General features: G+C 38.4%; 1 protein-coding gene across 5 annotated transcripts in view; it reads left to right on the top strand.

Annotated features, from left to right (window-relative positions):
* The window catches only part of MLLT6 (MLLT6, PHD finger containing), a 117,737-nt gene extending 94,919 nt beyond the window's left edge, over nucleotides 1-22,818 (top strand). For 3 of the 5 annotated variants that reach the window (XM_026669822.2, XM_026669819.2, XM_026669821.2), the window contains exons 14-20: nucleotides 3,679-3,818; nucleotides 5,859-6,047; nucleotides 6,487-6,575; nucleotides 8,999-9,363; nucleotides 11,044-11,152; nucleotides 14,512-14,856; nucleotides 15,361-15,896. In XM_026669822.2, the coding sequence (XP_026525607.1) occupies nucleotides 3,679-3,818; nucleotides 5,859-6,047; nucleotides 6,487-6,575; nucleotides 8,999-9,363; nucleotides 11,044-11,152; nucleotides 14,512-14,856; nucleotides 15,361-15,405 (1,282 nt within the window). In that variant the 3' untranslated portion in view covers nucleotides 15,406-15,896. Of the gene's footprint in view, nucleotides 1-3,678; nucleotides 3,819-5,858; nucleotides 6,048-6,486; nucleotides 6,576-8,998; nucleotides 9,364-11,043; nucleotides 11,153-14,511; nucleotides 14,888-15,360; nucleotides 15,897-17,307 lie in introns of those variants that run through there. The other 2 variants (XR_003371066.2, XM_026669823.2) reach the window with 2 other exon arrangements.
* Nucleotides 22,819-23,484: the final 666 nt, after the last annotated feature.

The raw sequence follows: 23,484 nt of genomic DNA, 5'->3' as shown, positions 1-23,484 counted from the left end.
ATTCCTGAATGGTGATGTCTCGATTTATGCATGTAAGCGAAGCAAGGTGATTCATTTTCTCCTCTTGACTTTTGTTATCACCCCGTGCCATCATATTCACCAACCAGTAGGAAAAACCTCCATCAGTTAGATTCTGGTTTTCTCACTTGCATCTAAGCATGCTACAAATAACGATCTCTTTATTCTTCCTCATCCCCATGACATGGCCTTCCTCTTGTCCTCAGCCTATGACTGAGAGAGGCTAGAGACATTTTTGCTATTGCAAAGTAATGCTTTCCCTCTTAAACCAGCAGCAACCCATAACAATGTCAAGGTGAGTAAAAGCGGACGTGTTTCACCAACTATTCTGGCAATGGCTTAATCAGCAGATATGAGAGTAGAGAGGTGCCCCCTTTTTCCTGCAATTCTGAGGCTGTACTATTTTTTTTTCCTTCCATTTTGGGAGCTTTTTGCAGTCCAACTATTATTTGGCAAATGGGTGAGTAGTACAGTAAAGCAGGAAATCCTCCCCTCTCACATTTTATCAGGCAGTCCTTCCCATATCATCAAATAGTTCACTTGTTTTGACTGCAAGTTTATTGCTCTTTAAAAACTCCACAGGGAAGCTGTTCTGAAAACAAGCCTGCTTAGACCAGAGATAAGCAGGATGACTTAACTCTGTAGAGTCTTACTATACAATACTTCACCTCACCTCATCTCACCAATCAGAAGATTTTTTTTTAAAAAAAAGCATTAGATTTCAGCAAAAGATAAAAGGCAAAAAGACAAAAAAGGAGGATTAGGAAAAGAGAGATTAGGATAAGGCAAAATCAGAAATTCAAAGAGGGAAAGGAAAGCAGGAAAGAAAAAAGGAGGGGAGGAATAATTTCCAATTTTCTTCAGTAGATACATATATAAAATACATTAATCTCTTACTCTAAAATCAATAATAATATATAACATCTCTATAGTCATAAATAGTTCTAATTTTCAGGTCCCAAAATTAAATTTTCGATTCTTTCATTTTCTAGCTGGAAGTCCAACAGTAGTTTCTAAGAGGAAATAAAGTTCAACAAAGTATTTTCTTTAATAGTCAGTTAATTAAATATCTTATCCCGTCAATACTATTACTTTCCACCAGTTCATAGCATTCATATACAGTACTTTATATTATATATGAATACTGTGTAGGCTTTAACTTAACTGCATAAGCAAAATCAGAGTACCATTATCTGATGGTAATTTAGAAGAGGAGCTGTAGAGGATACCATACATAGGAATTTTATGCTGCTGGCAATGGATAACATCACTTTAGCTCTGTTGATCTTTATCTGGTCTTCTATCCCTATCCCACATCCCATCTGGGCCTCTCCCAAGTTAGTATACGTGAAATAAAGAAACATAGAAACAACCAGGATAAAAATATCCCTATAGACAGAGGAAGGAGTGTACCCAACATGATTGTGTAACTAGGAGGCCTGTAAAGTGGGAGAAGTGAAATGGACTAGTTGCTAAGTAGCCACTTGTTTTATTTCTGGAACGCAATGACTAAAAATGATAAATAAAAGAAATGTTAATAATTCCTCCTTTACATTTTCACACAATCTCTCTTCCCCTCCCCTCCCCACCTCTCCCTTCCAGGGGTGGGATTCTACAGGTTCGCACCTATTCGCTAGAACCGGTTGTTAACGTTCTGAGCAGTTCGGAGAACCGGTTGTTAGAAAAAATTACTGGCCTAATCCTGTAAGGAAGGCAGGAAGGAAACATTCTGGTGTTGCTTACAGAAACTGCCTCACCGTTAACCCTTATTACATTCTTGGCAGAATTAGACTTCCTGTCTCAGGACCTTCTCTGGAGTTTTTTCCCCCTCTTTTGCTGCTACTTTGCTTGTGTGGAGTGACAATTCAAAGTTACAATGGCACTGAAAAAAGTGACTTATGACCCTTTTTCACACTTATGACTGTTGCAGCATCCCCACAGTCATGAGAGGCCAGGGGAGGAGATGCGGACCTTGATGTGAGGGATGTTGAGTTGGCCACACCCACCCAGTCACATGACCACCAAGCCACGCCAACCACCTAAGCCACACCCACAGAACCGGTTGTTAAAAAATTTGAATCCCACCCCTGCTCCCTTCTCTTCCCTCTCCTCCCCTCCCCTCCTCCTGTACCTTGTTGAAAGCTTGGAGATGTATCAAAACAGGGGAAGATGATGGGTATGGAAGAAACTCAGGAAACAAATGCTAATAGAGAAAGCAAAGGCTAGAAGAGAAATGACTGAGGTAGAATCTGTTCAGTGCCAAAACAGAATAGTGCATGTGTCTGCCTCTGATCCAGCAGGTTCTGACCAGTTCTGGACAACCAGTAGTGGAAATTTTGAGTAGTTCAGAGTACTGGCAAATACCACCTCTGACTGGAGATTTTACAGTATCCTTCCTCTGCCACGCCCACCAAGCTACGCCCACAGAACCAGTAGTAAAAAAATTTGAATCCCACCACTGCTCTGAACACCCCTAAAGTTATTACTGACCATATGTTTGAGGCAGGTAGTGAATAAGTAAACAAGCAAGAAAATAAATACTGGTACAGTTATTGACAACAAGGAGAAAAATACTGTTACCACTCAGGTACAAGGTTGGGATAATTATATATATTATAGATATGGTAACAGAGGCAGAAGAAAATTGGTTCAGTCAGATCATAACCATATCATTAAGTGCTGGGTTTAGTGAAATAGGGGCATAAGGATATGAGATACTAGTATGCTCAACACTTTTATAGCTTGTTTATCAGGCTGTGTTCACATTGCTTTCTGTGTACCCAATAACATCTGAACTGCAAGGATGAGAGAAAATAATACACCTGAATATTTAGGGGAACTTTGCATTATCTGCAGTAGAACAGGAAAGATTTCTGATTCTTAATTGTTTGAAATAGCTTTATATGTGCCCCACTCTTACCTTAAATTATGTTGCTAGAATGAAGAACATTTGGAGGTAATCAGAGGTGGGATTTCAGTGAGATCTTCAGTTCAATTATGGTGTTCTTGGGTTTCAAATTCTTTGCATATAAAAGTTTGTCTTTAGTTCTAAGTTACATGTGATGACACTAAAAGTTTTAGTTAAATTCAAAATGGCTATATGTATTTTTCCTAAAAGATGTCTGTAGTTTTATTGTCCTTGAATTCTTGAATTTTGGGTGTGGTTGTTTCTGTCTTTTCTGTATCACACATGCAAACACACACATACACATACAGGGAGTGTCAGCTAAATTCATCTTGGTATCTGGAATTATCTATGTTTTATTACTTCTGTAACCAGAAAATTTGCTGTTGGAGAAGATTGCAGCATCTGGAGAATCATAGATACCAATTAAAAGAAGACACCAAATTTGTAGGCTTGTAGACTGAGATAATTGAAATAAAGCAGCCAGGCAGCCTCAAATACTCAACAATTAAAGATATTATTGACAGGAGAACAGAAAACCGGTAGCTTTTGATTATGGCTGACAGTAACAAAATACCTGCAAAACCCATGTAGAATCTGCATTGTATACTTTATTCTCAGAATTTAGCTTTTCCGTGTTTCTGCCTTGGACCCCAACTTTTGTGGCTTTCCAGTCATAAAGCTAGGACAAATAGCTATTGTGAAACCAAGAAGTATGTTGATTATTAATGATGCTTTGTCCTGCACTATAACAGGTCTCCCATCAGTAGCCTCCCTACTCTCTTTGACCAGACAGTATCAACTAGCAGTGGACAACTGGAAAATGTCCCCCAGGCCACACCAAACATTGAGCAGCTCCTGGAGAAACAGGGCAACGGAGAAGCTGGTGTCAATAGTGAGTGGTGGAAGGGGTCAATGTGTTAAGCCAAGGTTGTGTACATCCTTGTTGGTCTTTGGCCACATGTTTTTAAATTGTCAAGGAAGGCTGCAACAGATATGGTGGATCAACCTAAGAGTGTCATTGGATTGAGCAGGCATGGACTTTTAGTCTTCCCAAATTCCACCAAGACAAAAAAAATAGGCCTAATGTTAGGGAATCTTAGAGGGGCTAGGGAATAAATTAGGCATCCTAAAACTCTGCAGACAATCCCACCAACCTTTGAAAACTAAATTATTTTGATCCTGCTTATTCCAAGGTTGCTCTGAATTCCGCAGAAAGTATACTGGAAGTCTACTTTTAGCTTGCAGATCACAACTGTACCCTTGTGGTTAAGACCAAGGTGACCAAAGAGAGGCAAAGCTTTTCTCAAGTAAGCCTCTACAGCAGGGGTCTCCAATCTTGGCAACTTTTAAGATTTGTGGACTTCAACTCCCAGAATTCCTCAGCTAGTCATGCTGGCTGGGAAATTCTGGGAGTTGAAGTCCACAAGTCTTAGAGTTGCCAAGCTTGGAGACTCCTGCTCTACAGTACCTTCCATTCATCTTTGCAATGGGGCAGCTTTCCCCATAATTGTTCCATCATCAGAAGGAAAATGGTAACTTGATGCCATCCACACAGATGTGTCCTTAAAGGAAAGAGTTTAAGGTCATTCTTCCAATTATGAAGGTGAACATTAATAAGTTAAGTCTTTTTTGCCATCTGGGAGGTTTTCTGCCAATCATAGGGATAAAGAGACTCATTGATTAGTTTTACTACAATTTCCATCATGCATCATCATTATGGACACTAGGTGGAGATCTGGGATTTGTAGTTTAACCCTAATGGGAGGTTTGTGGTTGGGATCAGAGAGGTAGACTAGGAAGATGAGTTCAAATCTTCCCACACTCTTGTGATAAACTGTAGATGCTTTTCTCTGAATTCTTTTTTTGAAATAGTAATTTTAAAGGGAGGGGAAAATCCTATGCTATTATTTTTTTTCCAATGGACACGTTTTGATTTCAGAATAAAAAAAAATCCTCGTACTTTGATCATTGTACTTTTTTCTAGATACAACTTCTGGTCATGTATTTAATCAATAAATGGAAGAGGTCTAGAAGCGTAGCCTCAGGCTTCACCCCTGTGATCCATCTCTGTGGTGGTCCTGTCTCTCTGATTTTCTTATCTTTCTTTCTATCAAAGAGGTAGAGACTGCTACCATGTACGGCTCTACTGAGTCATAATATGTTGACCAAACTCATAGATGGAATATAAGAAGGAGTTTATACTGCCTTTACTGGCTTAGAAATTTCTAATTGCATTAAACTACTCCTTAACTGCTTAATCATTGTAGGCTGTTGAAAGCTAGAATAACCTGTAGCAATTGAGATAGACTTAAGGTGCAGCTCTTTGGACTCTGTTCAATTAGTGTGGTTAGTGTGATTATAGTTTTTCAGACTTTTCATTTTATTTTACCCTTAAATATAAACACTGTACAGGCAAGTACATGTAGTCAGGTTAATTAGACTATAAAATATGTAAGTATCCCATTATAATCTAATTTTGTTTAGACTTAAGAATTACATTTGTTACATTTGCTCTGATAAAACCTTATTGAAACGTGTTATACTTTATTGGATTTTTCTTGTAAATTTTAGCAATGGAAAAACTTTGAGATAATGACATAGCAAGTATAATTAACATAACGTTATATATAAATTTTGCTTACTAAAAAGAAGCCAGAAAAACATGCCTTAGCACATTAGAGTGATTGAAGCCATGTTCCTTTTTACAATGCATTAAAAAGGACTGGGACTTTGATTGGCAAGTCATGCCAGTCATTTTAAAGCTGGTGGCCATTACTGCGGATGCTCAGCTCATGACTATTTAATGACCGTAAATGTTCTTGTAAATCCATTTCATATGTACTGTGTTTTAACAGTGTGTTAACATTGTTATCCTTCCTTTTTCCATTGTCAACTTTCTCTCTTTTCCTTCTCCCGCTTCCAATTTCTGTAGTCGTAGAGATGCTCAAGGCACTTCATTCACTACAGAAAGAAAATCAGCGCCTTCAGGAGCAGATCATGACTTTGGCAGCTAAAAAGGAGCGCCTGCAGCTTCTAAATGTTCAGCTTTCTGTCCCCTTCCAAATGGTGACCACCAGCAATGGCCCCTCAAGCCAGACCCAATACATCCTAGCTCCTAACAGTAAGCAAACCTAACTGTAGTGGCTTTTGATCTGTGAAAGAGGTGTTACTGCTGATATCTGAGCAACATCGGACAAAACCTTCTGAATCATTAGCACTAGGGATGGTTGATGCCAGTTTCTTTTTTTAAATGTACTTTTGCTGTGTACTCTTTTAATGGGTTTGGTTTTAGAGTTGTTGTCATGACTGAAATGTTTTGTGAATTGTGTCCTCTGTTCTGAACTGCTTTGCAATGTAGGAACCTACAATAGATCATTAGCAAATACACTTTAAAAGTGAAAAGTAAAACATAGTCCAGACAGAACACCCACCCACCCCCAGGAATAATATAGTGTGATCAAGATAAAAACCTTTTGAATTAGTACCATGCTGACTCCTTGCTGAAAAGATGCTCAGGGGCATAGTGGAATGTCCTTTTGATTCTTTCTCTTCCCCTCTAGCCTGCAACAGTGACTCACTTAGTATCAGCAAGAGCTCCCCATGCAAGAATAGCTTTGGTATCGAGAATGCACTCTCCACTTCCTCTGAGGTAAGAAGCATCTCCTTTTCTGGTCTTCATTTTCACTTAGCAGACTATCATGGTTCACAAATTCTGAATGCCGCTGAAGGAGACTGTGACTGAGAAGAATGTGCAACCTGTTACTGAAATGCATGGGTACTTGTTAGGGATATACCCTAGCACAGTGGTCCCCAACCTTTTTGTGCCAGGGACCAGTTTCAAGCACAAACACTTTTTCAAGGACCGGGGGAGAATCCGAGTTTGGTGGTTTGCTTGCAGACGTTTCATTACCTGACTAGGTAACATCTGATGTTGTTACCTAGTCGGGTAATAAACGTCTGCCAGCAAACCACCAAGTTCAGGGCGCCTCGGCCCTGCCTCCTCAGCCCCATCCCTCAGGTGTCTCCCTCCTCAGGTGTCTGCCTCGTTCCTCTCTCAGTCGCTCTCTCGCTGCTCCACCAGCCCTGGAAGAAACTGCTTCAAAGAAGCCGGGGTGGCTTTTCCTGTCGCCACAGCTCCTCCGAAGCGCCGTTTACCCCCCCCCGCCCTCCCTCCCGCGGTTCAATCCACAGTGCTCCACCTGCCTTCTTCGTTTCGAGCAGCTTCGGCTGATAAAAAGAGGCGAATAGTTATTATTCTCAGCCGAAGCTGCTCCGAAACGAAGAAGGCAGGCAGGCAGGCAGAACGGAGCACTGATTTGAAGCGCGCGCGGGCAGGCGGGGTGGGGGTAAAAACGGGCGCTTCAGAGGCGCTGCGGTGACAGGAAAAGCCACCCCCGGCTTCTTTGAAGCAGTTTCTTCCTGGGCTGGTGGAGGAGCGAGAGAGTGACTGAGAGAGGAACGAGGCGGGAGGAAACCGAAGCTGCTGAGCCAGAGAGCAGGACAGGCTTCAGTTGCTTCCTCCCTCCCCTTCTTTCATTTGTGTCCTTGATCCCCGATCCCAGCAGGATTCACCGAAGGCGAAGAAAGCCGCCATTTTTTATTATTTTTTTTATTTGCGGCCCGGTACAGAGTGCTCCACGGACCGGGACCGGTCCGCGGCCCGGTGGTTGAGGACCCCTGCCCTAGCAGAATGTGCACAGCAGTCAGGCAGTCAGGCGAATATGAGAGAAAGCGTTTTTTAGTTTACACACTCAGTAAAAACGGATACACTGTCTTAGTTGAATAGTTTATTCCATTAAGAGTTTAGCAGGGTCAAACAGTCCAAATATCATTCACTAGTGTTCAGTCAGTTCAGTCCGGAGATTGTTCAATTGCAAAAATCCAGTGTCGAAAAAAAAAGGTCAGTTAACTTACAATGTCAATCCATAAATCAGTCCAGTAAATATCTTCTCACAGTAGATTAGATATGCAGTATTCAAAACTCTTTCCTCCTTCAACGTTAGCAACAGGGAACACGCAGAACAATCAACCATCAATCCAGTAGCAATCCAGGTTCTCTAGCTCCCTCTTATGGCAGTTTCTCAACCGCACCCAAATTATATCATTTAGAGTTTAAAGTGAAAAACACATTTAAACTTTGCTATCATGGTTTATATATTATTTACCCAAACAACGTTAGGTAACTATGGTTATTCCTAAGAGTACTGTATTTGCACATAAATTATCCTCTTGAAATATCGGTGCATTATTCTCCCGGGTAATGTTCCATTGACTTTGCCCAGCTCAAACACTAAAGTACATTGGGCCAATTCTGATGCCAGAAGCTTGGTCATATTTCTCTTTAGTTTTGCATCTTTGTTCTGGGCCTAAATTGCTAAGTCCTGAAGTACTGGGTGCACTGTTCAAATGCCCAAGATTTTTGCCTTCTTTTTTTTTTTTTGAAAAAAACAGACTTAATTTCTTTGCTGCAGGATACTTTGGTAATTTATTGGTGATGTTTGTTCAAATTGGAATCAGAACAGACTTGGTTAAAAAATAAAAGTAATTGTGGTAGTAAAAAATTCAAGATAAATTCTTTAAAATTATGCATTTCCCATTCCTACACATATTCCATCCTGTAAAAATACAGAATCCCATTTTTTGGTAGAGTATTTGGAATATTTGTTCTTTTTAAAAAATATGTAAAATTGCTGGAGATGATTCCTATTGCTTCATATTGATCCTCCTTCCCTCCATCCCTCCTTTCTTTCCTTCCTTTTCTTTCTTTCTTTCTTTCTTTCTTTCTTTCTTTCTTTCTTTCTTTCTTTCTTTCTTTCTTTCTTTCTTTCTTCCTTCCTTCCTTCCTTCCTTCCTTCCTTCCTTCCTTCCTTCCTTCCCTCCCTCCCTCCTCCCTCCCTCCTTTCTTTCTTTCTCTTTCTTTCTTTCTTTCTTTCTTTCTTTCTTTCTTTCTTTCTTTCTTTCTTTCTTTCTTTCTTTCTCTCTTTCTTTCTTCTCTCTCTCTCTCTCTCTCTCTCTCTCTCTCTCTCTCTCTTTCTTTCTTTCTTTCTTTCTTTCTTTTTCTTTTCTTTCCAGGATCTTCATTCAGGATGCCCAAGCAGGAGCAGCTCCTCTCTGTCCTTCCACAGCACACCACCACCTCTACCCTTGCTGCAGCAAAGCCCTGCCTCACTTCCTCTAACTACTGGGATCCAACAGCAGCCACCGCTACCACCTGTGAACGGCCTGAGCAGAGCCATGGGGACTGTTCATGGGGGAAGTACCACAGCTACTCATAGCCTTGTGGATGGTCTCCTTGGCAGTCTGGCAGGAGGGCAACAGATCCCCATCAATGGCCTCCTAGGAAGTTTAAATGGCACTTTGGCCACCCAGACCCAGAATCCAGTACTGGCACAAACCAGTGGTCCTCCCGGTCTGCAGCTCTCCATGAGCCAAAGCAGGTAAGAAAGAGGGAGGACTACAAGAAAAAAAGCCAAAGCTTCTAGGAGGCAGATTTTTAAGAACTTTTTTTGCCCTAAATCTGGAGGTCTATTCCACTTTATTTTTATTTACTCCTGATATTTTTTCACTGCCATGATCACATATTTCTAGGTGGTTTATAAATCAAAACAAAGGAGCCATAAGAGCCACGCAAGTAATGACAGTCAGAAAGGCAGCAAATTTAAAATAACTCATGCTGGAAGAATAAGAAAAGTGTGAGTTTCGTCTTCAAACACCTGTTCGAAAAGTTGTGTTTTAAGTCCTTTCCAAACAGCAATTTGAAGAAAGGAGCCAATAAGATACCACGGGGAATATAATTTAGAGGGTTAAAAGAGCAGAGAGAGGCGTTGCTTCCAGACCTCCATCCCCTTTACGTTGCAAACTGAACAGTCAGGCTGGCCAGATTCAAATTAGAGGGTATGGTAGATATCTTGAAGCTTTACTCTTTGGGCTTTATAAGCCAAATGGATCACTACCTTCGCAGCACCCATAAAATAGGCTTGATGCTGCAATTAGCTTGTACCCATCATCAGCACGAGGCCTGCTACATTTTTTTTCCCAACTTCAATACCAGATGGGCTTCACAAGAGACCCATTAAACCAATACGGAGACAATGAGAGCAGGAGCATGACACCAGAGCTTCTTGTTCCAAAAAAGCATTGCAACTGGGGGAATCAGCCAATTGGGCAAGGGCACCTCTGGATTACTAATTCCATCTGCTTATCTGGGCACAGCCAAGAATCAGTAGCATCTCCAAATTGCAGGCCTGCTTCTTCAGGAGAAGTGTAGGGAGAGCATTCAATCACCACGTAGCTGCTGGACAAACAACCACTCGGTCTTGTTGCAATTTTTCCACAACTTGCTTTGTTCCATCCAGACTCTTATAGCCCCATCCAGTCATTGGACAAACAGTTCCACAGCTGCTTGTACTTGGCTCTGAATGAAAAGTCGAACTGGTATCATATGGATGATATCTCACCCTAGTAGTTCATAGGTGACCTCTCCCAGCTTCATGAATGGATAAGGGTCAAGCCCTATAGCATAGTGTATAAAAGAGGATACAGGCTTGAATGTTGATTCCCCTGTCCATACATTGACCAGTATTATCCAATAAAAGTAGTAGTATTGTAAAACCATATTCTAGGTGGGTAGCATGGTCAGTGAGGTCAAAAGGTCAGCAGTGAGGTCAGCAGTATTTGGCATGATTTTTTTTCTTTCTAACTCTTCTGGCATAGGATGTGAGGGAGAGTTGCTACAATCTTTGTGCAGCTGATCATGTTCATTTGGTTCTGATCAATCAAATGGGACAAGGAAAGCAGCGTTAGCCAGTCTGCTTCACCTTTATCAGCGTTGGATATTTGGGGGAAGGGTATACACGTATAAGCAAAAGTATTTTAAAGTATTTGTAAAATGTAGCCTGAATACTGTTATTCTGGTTTCCAGTATGGCAAAGGACAATTAAAAAATAACAATAATATTAGAAGGAGGTAATGCTCGTAGCATTTGATGCAGCAAGAGAAATAACTGAGCTTTCCAAGCCCCCAATGTCTTGATTCTGAAGTAGTGGAACTCAAGTGGTCTTTTGCAGTAGTGCTGCATTGCACAAACTGCCCAATTCTTTTTGTCATCTTTCTTCCAGTATACCTAATGTGACTCACTTATCAGAACAGCAGCGGCAGCTACTCAGTCAGCCTGAGCTTCAACTGCAGCAATTGCAGCAGCTCTTAACATCACAGCCACTCAACCCGGTAAGTAACATTTCATCAGACAACTGCTGAGGGACAACTATTATCTTAAACAGCAGGGCACCAACTCGAGGTATAGGGTTTTCAAAAGAAGACAATGTTTTATCAACATCACAGAACAAACTAGAATCAGACTGCTGTTCTTACTTCCTTTGGTCCCTGGACTTTAGACAATACTCAGTTTCCATGTTCAGTGTAATAAGAATTTTCTTTGATAGCCAGAGCAGACACTTCTCATCTCCCTGTAGCTGCCAGATGAAGATAGGGAACAGATACTGTGAGAATGTGTAACAAGAAACCAGAAACCATGATTTTCTGATAAATGTGAGGTTACAGGAATAGATTTGAGCTCCTGAAACCCAGACAAGTAGTAAAGGGCAGCAGTGAACTAAAGGTTGCTGAAGTGCTAATTCAAAGTCCCGAATGTGTTTTTTTTCTTTTAAACAAATTTTATTAATTTTTAAAAAACAATACATAAACAAACTAAACGTAGAATGTAATAACATAAAGCATCTTTTCTGAAAAAACCAATAAGACATCTTATTTAAAGACAGAATAATTCCAAATTATCACATTTCCATACAAACACAATTTAATATATATATTTATCTTGTCTATTCAACTTCATATCTTATCCCAACTTCTCTTTATTTCTCCCTTTCCTTCTACTATTCAATTATATTTCTTTTGCCTTAGATTATATATATTCTTTATATCCATCTGTCTTATTTACAATTTCATTATTCTCTTCCAATGTTCTTCTTACATTCTTCTAAAATTTGATTAATTCAGACATAGACAAACAAAACACAAAACATAAATATATAAAACTTCTTTTTGGAAAGCGGCTTACCCTGGGTTACCTCTTTTTGTACAGACATAAATCAAATTCATGCTCACTTAATATACTATTTCATATCTTATTTAGCATTCTGTATTTTCTATATATTTTCTCTCCTCTATTCACTCTCTTAATTCTATTATGTTTATTTCGTCTCAATTTAAATAATAATTATACTTGTATCCTTTGTCCGTTCTCTTTCAAACATCTATTTATCTTTTCTTTCTAATACAATATTTCTCCTGTAATCACTGGTTGAAGCATGACAACTTTCTATCTTTCCCCTAAATTTAACACTTGAAATAATATATACTTTCCACACTGATTTTGCTTAGTACATTCTAAGTAATACATTTTAAAATAATAAAACAAAAATAGAAAAGGAATTGAGTTTATAATATAATAAAACAATATTCAATAAAATATTAAACTCTATTGTTAACTCTTAAACATTTTATACATTCCCTTTAATGCATTATTAACTCATATAATAGTTCAATTTTCTAACTCATATTTCAAATACTAATATCTACAATACAATCTTATGTACTTTTGCAAAATCATATTTTTTTTAATAACTCTTACCCTTTATCTCTGAAAAAAATCTGTTTTTTAGCATCTTGTTTTAAACCTTTATGACTTCTCTTTCCTTTTCCCTTTCCTTTCTTATCAATTGTAATCTTTTTGCCCCCCCATCTCTCAAATTCCACTCTCTTAATCTTCTCTGTTGTGTTTCTCTTTTCTGTTGCTTTCTGACATTGTATCGATTTTTCATCTTATTTTTCCCTTTCTTGGTTGCTTTTTTAAGTTCTGAATTCTCCATTTTCACTCCCCCTTTTTTCTTTTCCTCAACTATGACTTTTTGTCCATTAAAGATGGCTTCTTCTTCTTCATCCCAGTCCTTTTGTTGTTGTATTTCTTGGTAAGTAAAAATCGCCATTTCCAAAAAGTGAAAAATAGATCCAGAAGAGCCCTTGCCTTCTTGCTCCTCTTCTTGTAATTTTTGATATTCCATTTGTAGTTCTTCCACAGATAATGCCACTTTCTATTTTTTTTTTAAAAGCAACCCAAATGTTTTTAGTCTTTCAAAAAATAGTTGCCCAAAGGTCACAAAGTCACAAAGCAGTCCAAATCAGAACAAACTGTCTCATTAACACTTTCTTCTTTTTCTTTTTTGTTTAATTTCTCTTCCTGGGGTAAAGTTCAGTTACAATTTCAAAATGATTTTTTGGAAGCCTTATTGCCACATATTTCTAAGTCTTATAAACTCCAAGCAGTCTTCTTCAATGGAATCTTAGAATAAGTTTTTTACCTCTTCCTTCCCACTTATAGCAGTAAAGTTTACTTTTAAATTCCAATGTTCCAAAATCTTTTATCCCCTTGGCTTTAATTTTTAGGTTTATTTACCTTCTATGCCTAAGCAGGTTTTTCAGATTTCCATCAGCTATTTCTGTAGGGAAGGAGAGTGAGAAAAAATAACTTTCCCTTTCAAAACTTTCTTCCGCTGCTTGCAATCTTTTCTGGGAAACAATGTAGCATTGTTTGAATGTAGCAATCAAAAGATCAAATTTCCAGGTTTTTGAAGGTTCCTTGTTGTCCCGGTTCAGCCAAAGAAAAACTTTCACTTTCTTCCTCCTGCACGATCTTGTCCAGCTGCAGGCTTCTTTGTGGCGGCCACTGCCGCTCCACCGCCTTAGGAAAAGGGGGTTTTGCCAGCTGGAGAGGGGGTCTGCGACACCCCCAAACCCCTGTCCGGATCCCCCCTATCTTCAGCTGCCTCTACGGGGCAGCTATATCCTCCAAATCCGTCTGGATCGGAGGCACCAAGGCAGCGAGCGCAGCAGGAACTGCGCGGAATCGCGGATCCCTGCCGCCGCCGAAGCCTGGCAAACCGGAAAACGTGTTTGGTTTTTTTCAAGAGGCAACTGGACTTTCTGGTTTTTCTTTGAAGATATTTTGCTTCTCATCCAAGAAGCTTCTTCATCTCTGAGAAGCAAAACGACTTCAAACAAACACAAGAGAGTTTAGTTGCCTCTTGAAAAAAGCACCTTTGGGACAACCATGGATGACTGAGAATCTCCATAGACATTCTGCTAATTCAGAGGTTTGCAGCCCTAATCTGTCAGCCTATGAAAAAACAAAATTTAATCAAGCAGTTGCTTACTCATCATCCAGACTCTTTTCTTTTTTCAAAACTTGAATATGTTTGTATTGATAAACAATTTAACCCTTACAAATAATGCCTCATTTCTGCTTAGTATCAAAAGCACCTTCAACAGCACAGAAGCAGGCAAAACAGACAAAAGCAGTTGTTTTCATAGAAGAACACTCCAAAAGCATTGGGTCAATTTTTCTTTAGATTTTTTTTTCCAGCTCTCCATAAGAAAATCCCATAAGGCACATATCATAAAAACAGCAGTATTTGGCATGATGTTTTTTTCTTTCTAACTCTTCTGGCATAGGATGTGAGGGAGAGTTGCTACAATCTTTCTGCAGCTGATCATGTTCATTTGGTTCTTAGGAGCAGCAGACATTGATATTCCAGATGATTCAACAAATTCAGCACAAAAGAGAATTGCAACGGCTCCAGATGACCGGTTCCTCCATGACAGGCCTTGGCCCAGTGACCACCACATCCCTTCTCCACTCCAGCAATAATGCACCATCAGCTGCCAACAGTACTCTCCTGGCCTCCATCTCCCCTCAACAGCTTAATCCTGCCAGCTCACTGATGGCTTCCCCACCGCTCAGCACCCCTGGGAACAGCCTGATGTCAGCTGCAGGAGCTGTTATTCCACCTGTCCTCACAGCCCAAACAAACCCTTTCCTCAACTTGCAGGGTGACAGCAGCAGCCAGAAAGGAATGGTGAGCATCTTATAAGAAGGCCAGAAGCAAGGTATTGCCTACCAACAGCTGAGCTACTTTGGTGACATAGCATATTCTTAAATACTTTGAAAAAGACGTTTTCTGGAATTAGGACCCCATCTAGCTCTACTGGGTGGAGGGAAGTCTGTAGGGAATCTAACATGGATATGGAACAGATTTGGATATATGATTTGGCCAGAATTCTAGATAATGAAGTAAATGTTGGGAAACAAAAAAAAAAAGTTTTGAAAATACAGCGGAATGCATTCTATCAAGAAATGGGTTAATGAGCAGACAGATGAAATGGGAAAGAGGCTGGACAAGGCTAAGTGGGGATTCTGGAAATGAAAAAATGAAAAGTATATTTAGAAGGTACCTGGGATTAGAATCTCAGAGGATTGTTTCATATCTGTTTTTCTCCCCCCCCCTTTTTTTTTTTTTAATGTATTGTTTGGCATATCACCAATTTAGACAGTGCTGTTTTTGCCATTTTTCCCCCTCCAGAGCATAAATGAAAAGGGAGGTGCCTCAGTGCAAGACAAAGGCTAACTTTTGGTGATACTGGGCTGCTTTCTCTGCCATAAGAAAACAGTCTCCCTGAGCCTTGGATCCCAAAACGTAGAGCAACCATATGAAAGGCTTCCGAGAAAGTCTTCCTTGCCACAGTCACAGTGACACCAAGCGGAGGCATGCCAGAAGTCTACGTTCCTCGGTTCTGAGCCTGTCATTTAGTGCCCTTCTAAAAGAGACTGGTGGTGTGAACACCCCCTTTCCCTTGTTGGCTTGGTCTATTCTGCTGCACTTAAAACGTTGCACTCCAGATGGAAAGGATGAAGCAGTGTTTGCCATCCAAGAATATCCCCTCAAAGATGGGGCATATGAGCTGGACACAACCACAATCACCTGGTGATTAATGTTATTTTTTTTCAGAGCATGTTATTTCCAAATCAGAATTAAGACATCCACCAATTTTCCCTGTAAGAAGATCCAGCTACAGGAAACCAGGTTCAGATGTTTTTGAGGTTTCTAATAAGTAAAAAGGAAGGGTTGGAAAAGTGGTGTTTGGAGGTCCATGTACATGAATCCTGCACAAAGGAATTCAGTCTCATAAGCATTTCAGATGTCTACATCTTAACTGACTCCTGAGGTACAGTTTAGCTGAGAAAGAAAAGCTAGTCCTGCATAATTGAGAACAGTTACCTTGGTTTCCCCAAATCTCTGCCAGCCACATGTCTTTAAAAAAAAAAAACTACCTGAAAGAAATGGCCTCACTTTTTCGTTTTTGACCAAGGGATTCATCTTTCTGTCCTTCAGAAATCTTTACAGACAGTGTATGCTTACAAATAACCCAGAGTCAATGCTGAGCTATTACCAGCCACTCACAAAGAGTTTCTTGTTCTCTGTCACATCAGCCACTCAAAAGCCCAACACCAAAGAGGCAGAACAAAGGTTTTGTCTAATGGCAGGAGCTATTCCAACCACCTCCAAAATCAGCTGGTAAGAACATCTTTTCTGTGAAACAGATCTCACTCATATCCCATTTAAGGTTTTCCCTTCACTGGAAGATCTATTTCCATCTCCATTTTGTAACCAGATGGTTTAGCAACAGTATGAATTTCTTCTCCTTCCAGGGAGTGAAAAAATGAAATGGAGATCAAGATCAGATATTATGAGGAAACCAGCTCAGTTTTGTCTTTATTGGATAAATCCAGATCTCTTAAAGAGCAAGATTCTGGGTGATAGAACCACCTAGGGCCCTTCAAAATTTTCCTGCTTCCATGAATATGCAGTCATTTTAGGCTTATTCTTGCCACCTGCTCCAATTTGCACTATTTTCAGCCATTGGTGGTGAGCAAGTACTTACAGTCCCATAATAACCACTGTTCTATAAAATAATGTTTCGGAGTTTTTCCCCCTATTATTTGAACAAAGCAAATGTATCTCCAGATAGATGAGTTGGACTCTTAAAAAATAAGACACTGAAGTAATTTTTTCATGATTTTTTCTTTGTTTTGTTTTATTCATACAGATATGTTTAGCTCCAAGCTTTGAGTGTGTGTGTGCATACTTACCCACAGTTTAAGGTTTGTTTGCTAATATTTATGAAGTTGTTTAATAGCTCCTAGAAACTGTCAAAAACAGTTATAAATATTCCAAATGACAACTGGGAAGTTTTCTTTCCAGTCATGGCAGCTTTGGCACAGGTTAAGGAACAGATTGAACACTTAACTCAGAAAACTAATCCGCCTCAATGCACTTACTCTTTAGATAGCCAATTCATCTTTAAAATGTATCCAGGCCAATGCATTCTGGTTTTATTTTATCTTTCATTAGCACTGTTGATAGTATTTTTTAGGTTTTTATTCAGCTGCCATAATATAGAATGGCTATGAGTTGTGATGGAAGTAATTTGAAGTGGAGGCTAAATCCAACTTTTGTTCCCCTTTTCAGGCAACTAATGGGCAAGTATCTACAGAATTCTTATTGAAACCTGCAACTGAATTGCAAAAAAATGTTGTTCTATAGCACCAGCAAAATTCATAATCCTATGACTTTTGTCTTATCTTGGCGCTGGGGGAAAAGATTTTTACAACTACAGCTTCTCTGCTAGAATTGCGAACATGATTTTAAAAAAATTATTGCCATCAATAAATGTTTGAGATAGAGAACTGCACCGTCATACGGAGTAGTAAATCAAATTGATTATTAAAATATTTTGGAAAAGAGTTGTTTAAACATACAAAAGAGGTAAAGCATTAGCTGAAAATAATGGCCATTCTAGTTAAAATATTGTGGAGAAAAACACTTTTCTTTGCAATGAGAGCAAAACTAGACATTGCAAAAGAAAAGGAAGGTTTGACCCCATATTTTCATTGTAATGATAATAGTGGATTGGGAAAAGACATTTGGAAAAGAAAATTAAAAGATGGGAAGGAACTGTATTACACTGCACATTTGCTCATTCAAGAATTGCATTTTAAAATCTGATATTACTGATTTCTTGCTAGCCCACAAAGCTTTTGCAGGAATATTTTTTCTCCTTTAAGCCTTTTTCTGTTTGTATTGTGCTTTGAGCCACAAGGTGGATAATCTGTATTCCTCCAAATATTGGTGAACTTTAATTCTCAAAAACCTTACTCAATATAATCAGTTACGGACAATGCGGGATCTGGGGTTCAGGATCCCCTGAAGAACCTTAAGTTGCCCACCTTAGGTTGAGGATGACATAGTTATACAAAACTCTCATTGCACAGGATCACAACACTGCATTAGACATGTTTTGTAATTTTAAGTGCTCGGAAAGTGGGAGGTATCAAGCCCCAGTGAGCCCAAGTTGAAAAAAAATTTAACATCAGAAATATAGTTCATCTTTATATTTATCATGTTTCCTCTGGAAATCCAAGGTGAAATACATGAAAATCACTCTTTTCTTCACATAACAAAAGTATGAGATAGATTGGACTGAGCAGTAGTGATTATGGTCTGCTATTGCCATTGGTCTGAAATCATCCTCTGAAGTTTATGGTTGAAGGAGAATCTGGTCTTCCTAACACCTGAACCATTAATCTGCAATGGTTGTATGAACTAAAGTGAAAAATCAATAAGGAATAGATAATTCAGCCTTTGGGCAGCAGGTGATACCAAGGCTGAATTCAATTCATGATCATATGTATCAAATGTTCCTGACAGGCAATTCATCTGGTTAGAGATATGTATTCATGTACTTTAGTTTGTCCCACCTAATCTCTATAGGTTAATGTAGAGGACATAGAGAAGGGCAGGAGGAAGAATGACAGCCAGGGCAATAATCAGACTGGCATATCTTGAACTTTTTCTCACAAGTTAGTTTGAGTTAATGTCTCAGTCCTTCCATAGCACGAAGGTAAAGTAAGGGAGGGAGAAACATATATAGATTTGCAGGTTTCTGTAAGTATAGCTGTCCCAATGAAAGTAGCTCTGTCCTATATAGCATTGCATTACAATTGACATCCATGTAATATCCCTATTGAGTCCCCAGTGAATTGTAAGTGGCAGAATCCACAGGATAGAATAATAATAATAATAATAATAATAATACCATTGTTCAATAATACCATTGCTTCTTGCACTCAAGGCTACACATTCAGCTTAGAAGCACATTTTCAGGATTATAATATACACAGTTAGGGTATATTTAAGACCCGTCTGCACCCAAAAGATTAATTAGGATGCTTTCGGAAAACATCCTAAGAAAATTCCATTTTTGGGGAGGTTCCAAAATCTAAGATACAAACTTCCAGATCATTATTAGATGGGAGAAAAGTAAAGATCTTTACTATCATATAGTGGTACCTGGATTTTTGAAGCCTGAATCTGACACCTGTATTACTTCATGACCAGACTGTTTCTTAACATATTATATGGAAGAGAAAATAAGCAGCTGGTGTTTAGTGGTAATTTGAAAGGCTGAAAAGGACCCCTCTTGGATATTGTAAGGAATAAGTGCTTTTACAAAGCTCCATTTCTCTTCCCACAGATATAAAATAGAGAACTCAGTACAGCAATTTCCTTCAGTAGTAGAAACCTTGTAGAGCTGCATTAGACATTTTGGCTGTATAGACATTATATTTACATTTAAGAAAAAGGTTATACTGTGCATCAAGGAAAAAGCCATCTGGAGGCTTGTGGAACAGTCTAGAATGCCACTTACTTGCCTCTCCAGGAATACTGTATGTAACACATAAAAATCAAGTGCAATTCTGAAAAAGTCCCAAGCAAGGACTAGTTCAGATAAAACTAAAAGTCTTTAAAACAGGATTGTTGGATGTGGAACAGTGATTGCCTGTCACAGAATCAAATAAAACACCAGTCACTTAATTTTCAATTATAGAAATCAGTGTGCTCAGCAAATTTAGAACAAGACATAGAAATATGGCTAGAAGATGATAACGACAAATTACTTCTGTATTGTCAAATTACCAGGAATTGTGCTCAAAGGAGTCTATTTTTATTGGATAAAGTTTGTTCGTTAAGAGAACAAAACATACTAAGTTATTTTTACAGCCCGTTGTCTTCTTAACTATATGAATTGGTGGTAACTAGAAGGTTACCTTCAGGTCCCTAGAATATTTTGTATCATACTTGTATCTTCAAATGTTAACTTGAAATTGGCATTTGATCCTAGAATCTAGCTTTGCTAATCACTTCCCTTAAAGAAACTAGAGAACCAAGATGTTATACAATATTGGCTAAATTTGGGAAGAAAGCCCACTGAGTTACTTGAGGCCAGTCATTATCTCTCAAATTAATTTATTCCTGAGAAGTATTGCAAAAAAAAAAAAAAATGGAGGAAAGAATTCCACATTGGCATTCTCTGCTCCTGTAGCAGGCTATAAATTTAACAAGTAAAGAAAAGAAGAAAAGAAAGCACATTCATTGTACTTTGCCATCTCAAAAACATTTTCCCTATTTTAAAATATCAAAACCATCCTGATCCATTGTTCCTATCTTACCAGCAATGATTTCTGCTTCTTTCTGGAATGTTAATTCCAGCCAAGAGGTCTATAATTGCTGGAAATAGGAGTCCAAATTTTATTGAAAACTCTGAGCAATTATGCTTAATATCTCTCTCCCTCCCTCCCTCCCTCCCTCCCTCCCTCCCTCCCTCTTTCTCTCCCTCCCTCCCACTCCTCCTCTCCCCCTCTCCCCTTGTATTTGAAGCCTTCTATTCCCTGGTGTTCAATAGAATTTCTGACAGCTAATCCAACAAGTTCCTAATGTATAAGGGTATATTTCCACTCTGCAAAAAGATGACCACTAGATGGCAACAAAGTTACAGAAAATGCTAACTTTTTGCTAGTGGTTAGGCTTTATAGGTTGATTAATATGTTGAGGTAAGAAGCACTTTTTTGTTTATTTTTAATCTTGTGACTAATAATCAGTGACCATGCAAGTTTGGAAATTCTAATTTATGTGAGCTTCTCAGACTCTTGTTATTGGAGTTATTAAAAAGTGTGCAAAATAAACTTACAAAGCAAACCGTCATCTGAATGAACTGCATGCAACCAGTTTGCGACTTCCAGCTGAAAGGCAGGCCAGGCATGGTTAGGTTAGCATGAATTGGAAATTCAGATTTAAACTACTCTCTGCTGTTGATTTATTTGCATTATATCATATTCTGAGTTTTTAAAATGTAAAATTAAAATACCCATGCTTGGTTTGGTTTTCTGTTTCTGTGAACTGGAAGAATAAACTTAAGTTTAGTATATGAGTGAATGCAGCTAATCTATTGAATTCTGATGCCATGAGAAAAAATATCTTATTCAACCTCTTGATTTACAAACTTCTATTTATCCCAAACAGTAAAAGATGATGCATATTATGCTAGAGATCTTCTCTGAAACAGGAAACAGAACTTAAAACTGTCCAATTGAAGTGATATAATTCACTCTTTATCTATTTCTATTGTTTCTTTGTCTTGTTACAAAAATAACATATGTGATACATATATATTTTTCCTAAATAAGCAGGTAGTAACTGGGAAATAATATGGATGGCAATCTTATGTAAATTTCATCTGTAATAAATTCTGCTAAACTTAATGGGACTTACTTTCAATTTGCATAGAATTATAACAATAGGTTAAAAAAATATATAGAAGGTTAAGCCTCATTTCCCATCCCCAGTGATAGAAGTCCAGTCTAATCTGTTTTAATGAGCAGCGGAGAGGTGCTGTGCTTCTCAAAGATCAAAAACACTTCTAAATTATTCTCAGTATGCAAATCCTACTGGATGATTATTTCTCAAAGAATAGTTATAATGCAAGGGCATGGGGTTTGACCACTTGACCCTTAAGGTCTCTTCTATTTATTTATTTTTTAAGCTTCAAACTGCTTTAGCCCTTCCTCACAGAGGTTGTCTGCATATTATGGTCCATTTGATTGCTCTCTCTGCACATTTTCCAGAGGAACCACCTGTCTTTCAAATTTAGTTGACTGGATTAGTATCCCAGGAATGGGGTTGGGGTTCAGTAAGCCAAACTATGACTTACTTGTTTGCTGCTTGTGTAAACCCCAGCCATGTGGTTTATCAATCATGTTTTATGATTTCAATGTATTATGTGAATTCAAATCAATCACAATGTATGACTTCAACCCAGCCTGAAAGTTGAAAATGACTTTAAATTTTTAGTGACAGAAAGCTATCATGGGATTTAAGATTCATGGTAAAAAGTTTAAAGTGACTAGGAATGTGCTTTGATAGAGCAATGGAGAAGAGTACTAGAATCTCTTTTTGGCAGGAAGAGAACATAAATAATTTTTTAAAGGTGACTAAGTTCCACATTTGGTTGCACTGGGGTATGTTTCTTTACCCATCAATTTTAGTACTTTGCCTGTGTCTAACACTTCCCTTCTCCTCCGTTGTTGTAATTTTTAATTAAATAAAGAAAAAAGATGTGTATATTTTTGGCAATCAAGTTAATGTAGCTAAGATATATTTTTTCCATGCTGCTTGACTGTTCTTATTGTAATAAATATTAATATCAAAATCAGAAAAAATAATAAACCTATCCTGGGTTTTCTTTTAATTATAAACATAAGTGATGACTGTTGAATGGCCTTTTTTCTTCTATTATGGCAAATTTAGGAAAAAAGACAATTGTATCTGAAACACGAATGCGATTATCTTCTTCCAATTTTCTTTTACATTATAGCTTGGAGTGAATTTTACTGTAAGTCTTCCCATTACTGTAATTGTTTCTTTAAAATTCTGCATCAATTTTATCATACAATCTTTTACTTGTTCTGTGTATCATTTTAATAGGAATTTATATGTACCTCCTAATAGGCAATCTTCTATATAAACATTTCAAAATCTGTCATTTGTCTTAAAAACCCTTCTTCTTTCCCAAGGTCACTTTTTTATTCTTCCAACAATGTATAAGTACATCAACTATAGTAAATTTTGCTCTCTGCCAAATAATTCTTGCTGTATCTAGCTTGTTTCAGAAATGTGAATGCGCCATATCCAGATCCAGATCCAGAATTACATTTTACACATAATTATATTTATATCCAGAATAAATTTGAAGGTGAAGCTAGAGGTGAGATTGCTGGGCTTATTACTGTTTATAGCAGGGGTGTCCAACCTTGGCCACCCCTGGTTTATAGCAATAGCAAAATAGCCATAGCATTTAGGCTTATATACTGCCCCATAGTGCAGTGCAGCACTCTCTGGGCGGTTTACATTGTCAGCATATTGCCCTCAACAATCTTCATTTTACTGACTTTGGCAGAACAGAAAGCTAAGTCAACCTCAAGGCCCATTTTTCCCATTTTTCTGCTTTTTCTATTCTGATAATTAGGTATGATCTAATGTTATATGCATTTCTTGTACATAAACAATATCAGCATTTTAAAAAATTTATTGAAAATCCATTTCCATTTTTATCCTAGATATTTCCCAGTATGCTGGTTCCTGATTTAGTCCCAATCATAAGAGGTTTTTCGAATTCCTCCTTCAAACAGAGAGCTCTAATATTAGAAGGCTAGATATATTCTGTACTATACTATTAGAAGGCTTTTCTATATTCTGTACCATAAAGCAGGGGTCCCCAACCGCCGGTCCAGGACCGGTACCGTCCGCGGA

Source organism: Notechis scutatus, chromosome Z, assembly GCF_049901735.1.
Source record: "Notechis scutatus isolate UNSWTSFEM ecotype Mainland chromosome Z, rNotScu1.2, whole genome shotgun sequence".
Taxonomy (NCBI): domain Eukaryota; kingdom Metazoa; phylum Chordata; class Lepidosauria; order Squamata; family Elapidae; genus Notechis; species Notechis scutatus.
Note: the sequence above shows the minus strand (reverse complement) of the source record. Positions and strands in the feature narration are given on the sequence as shown.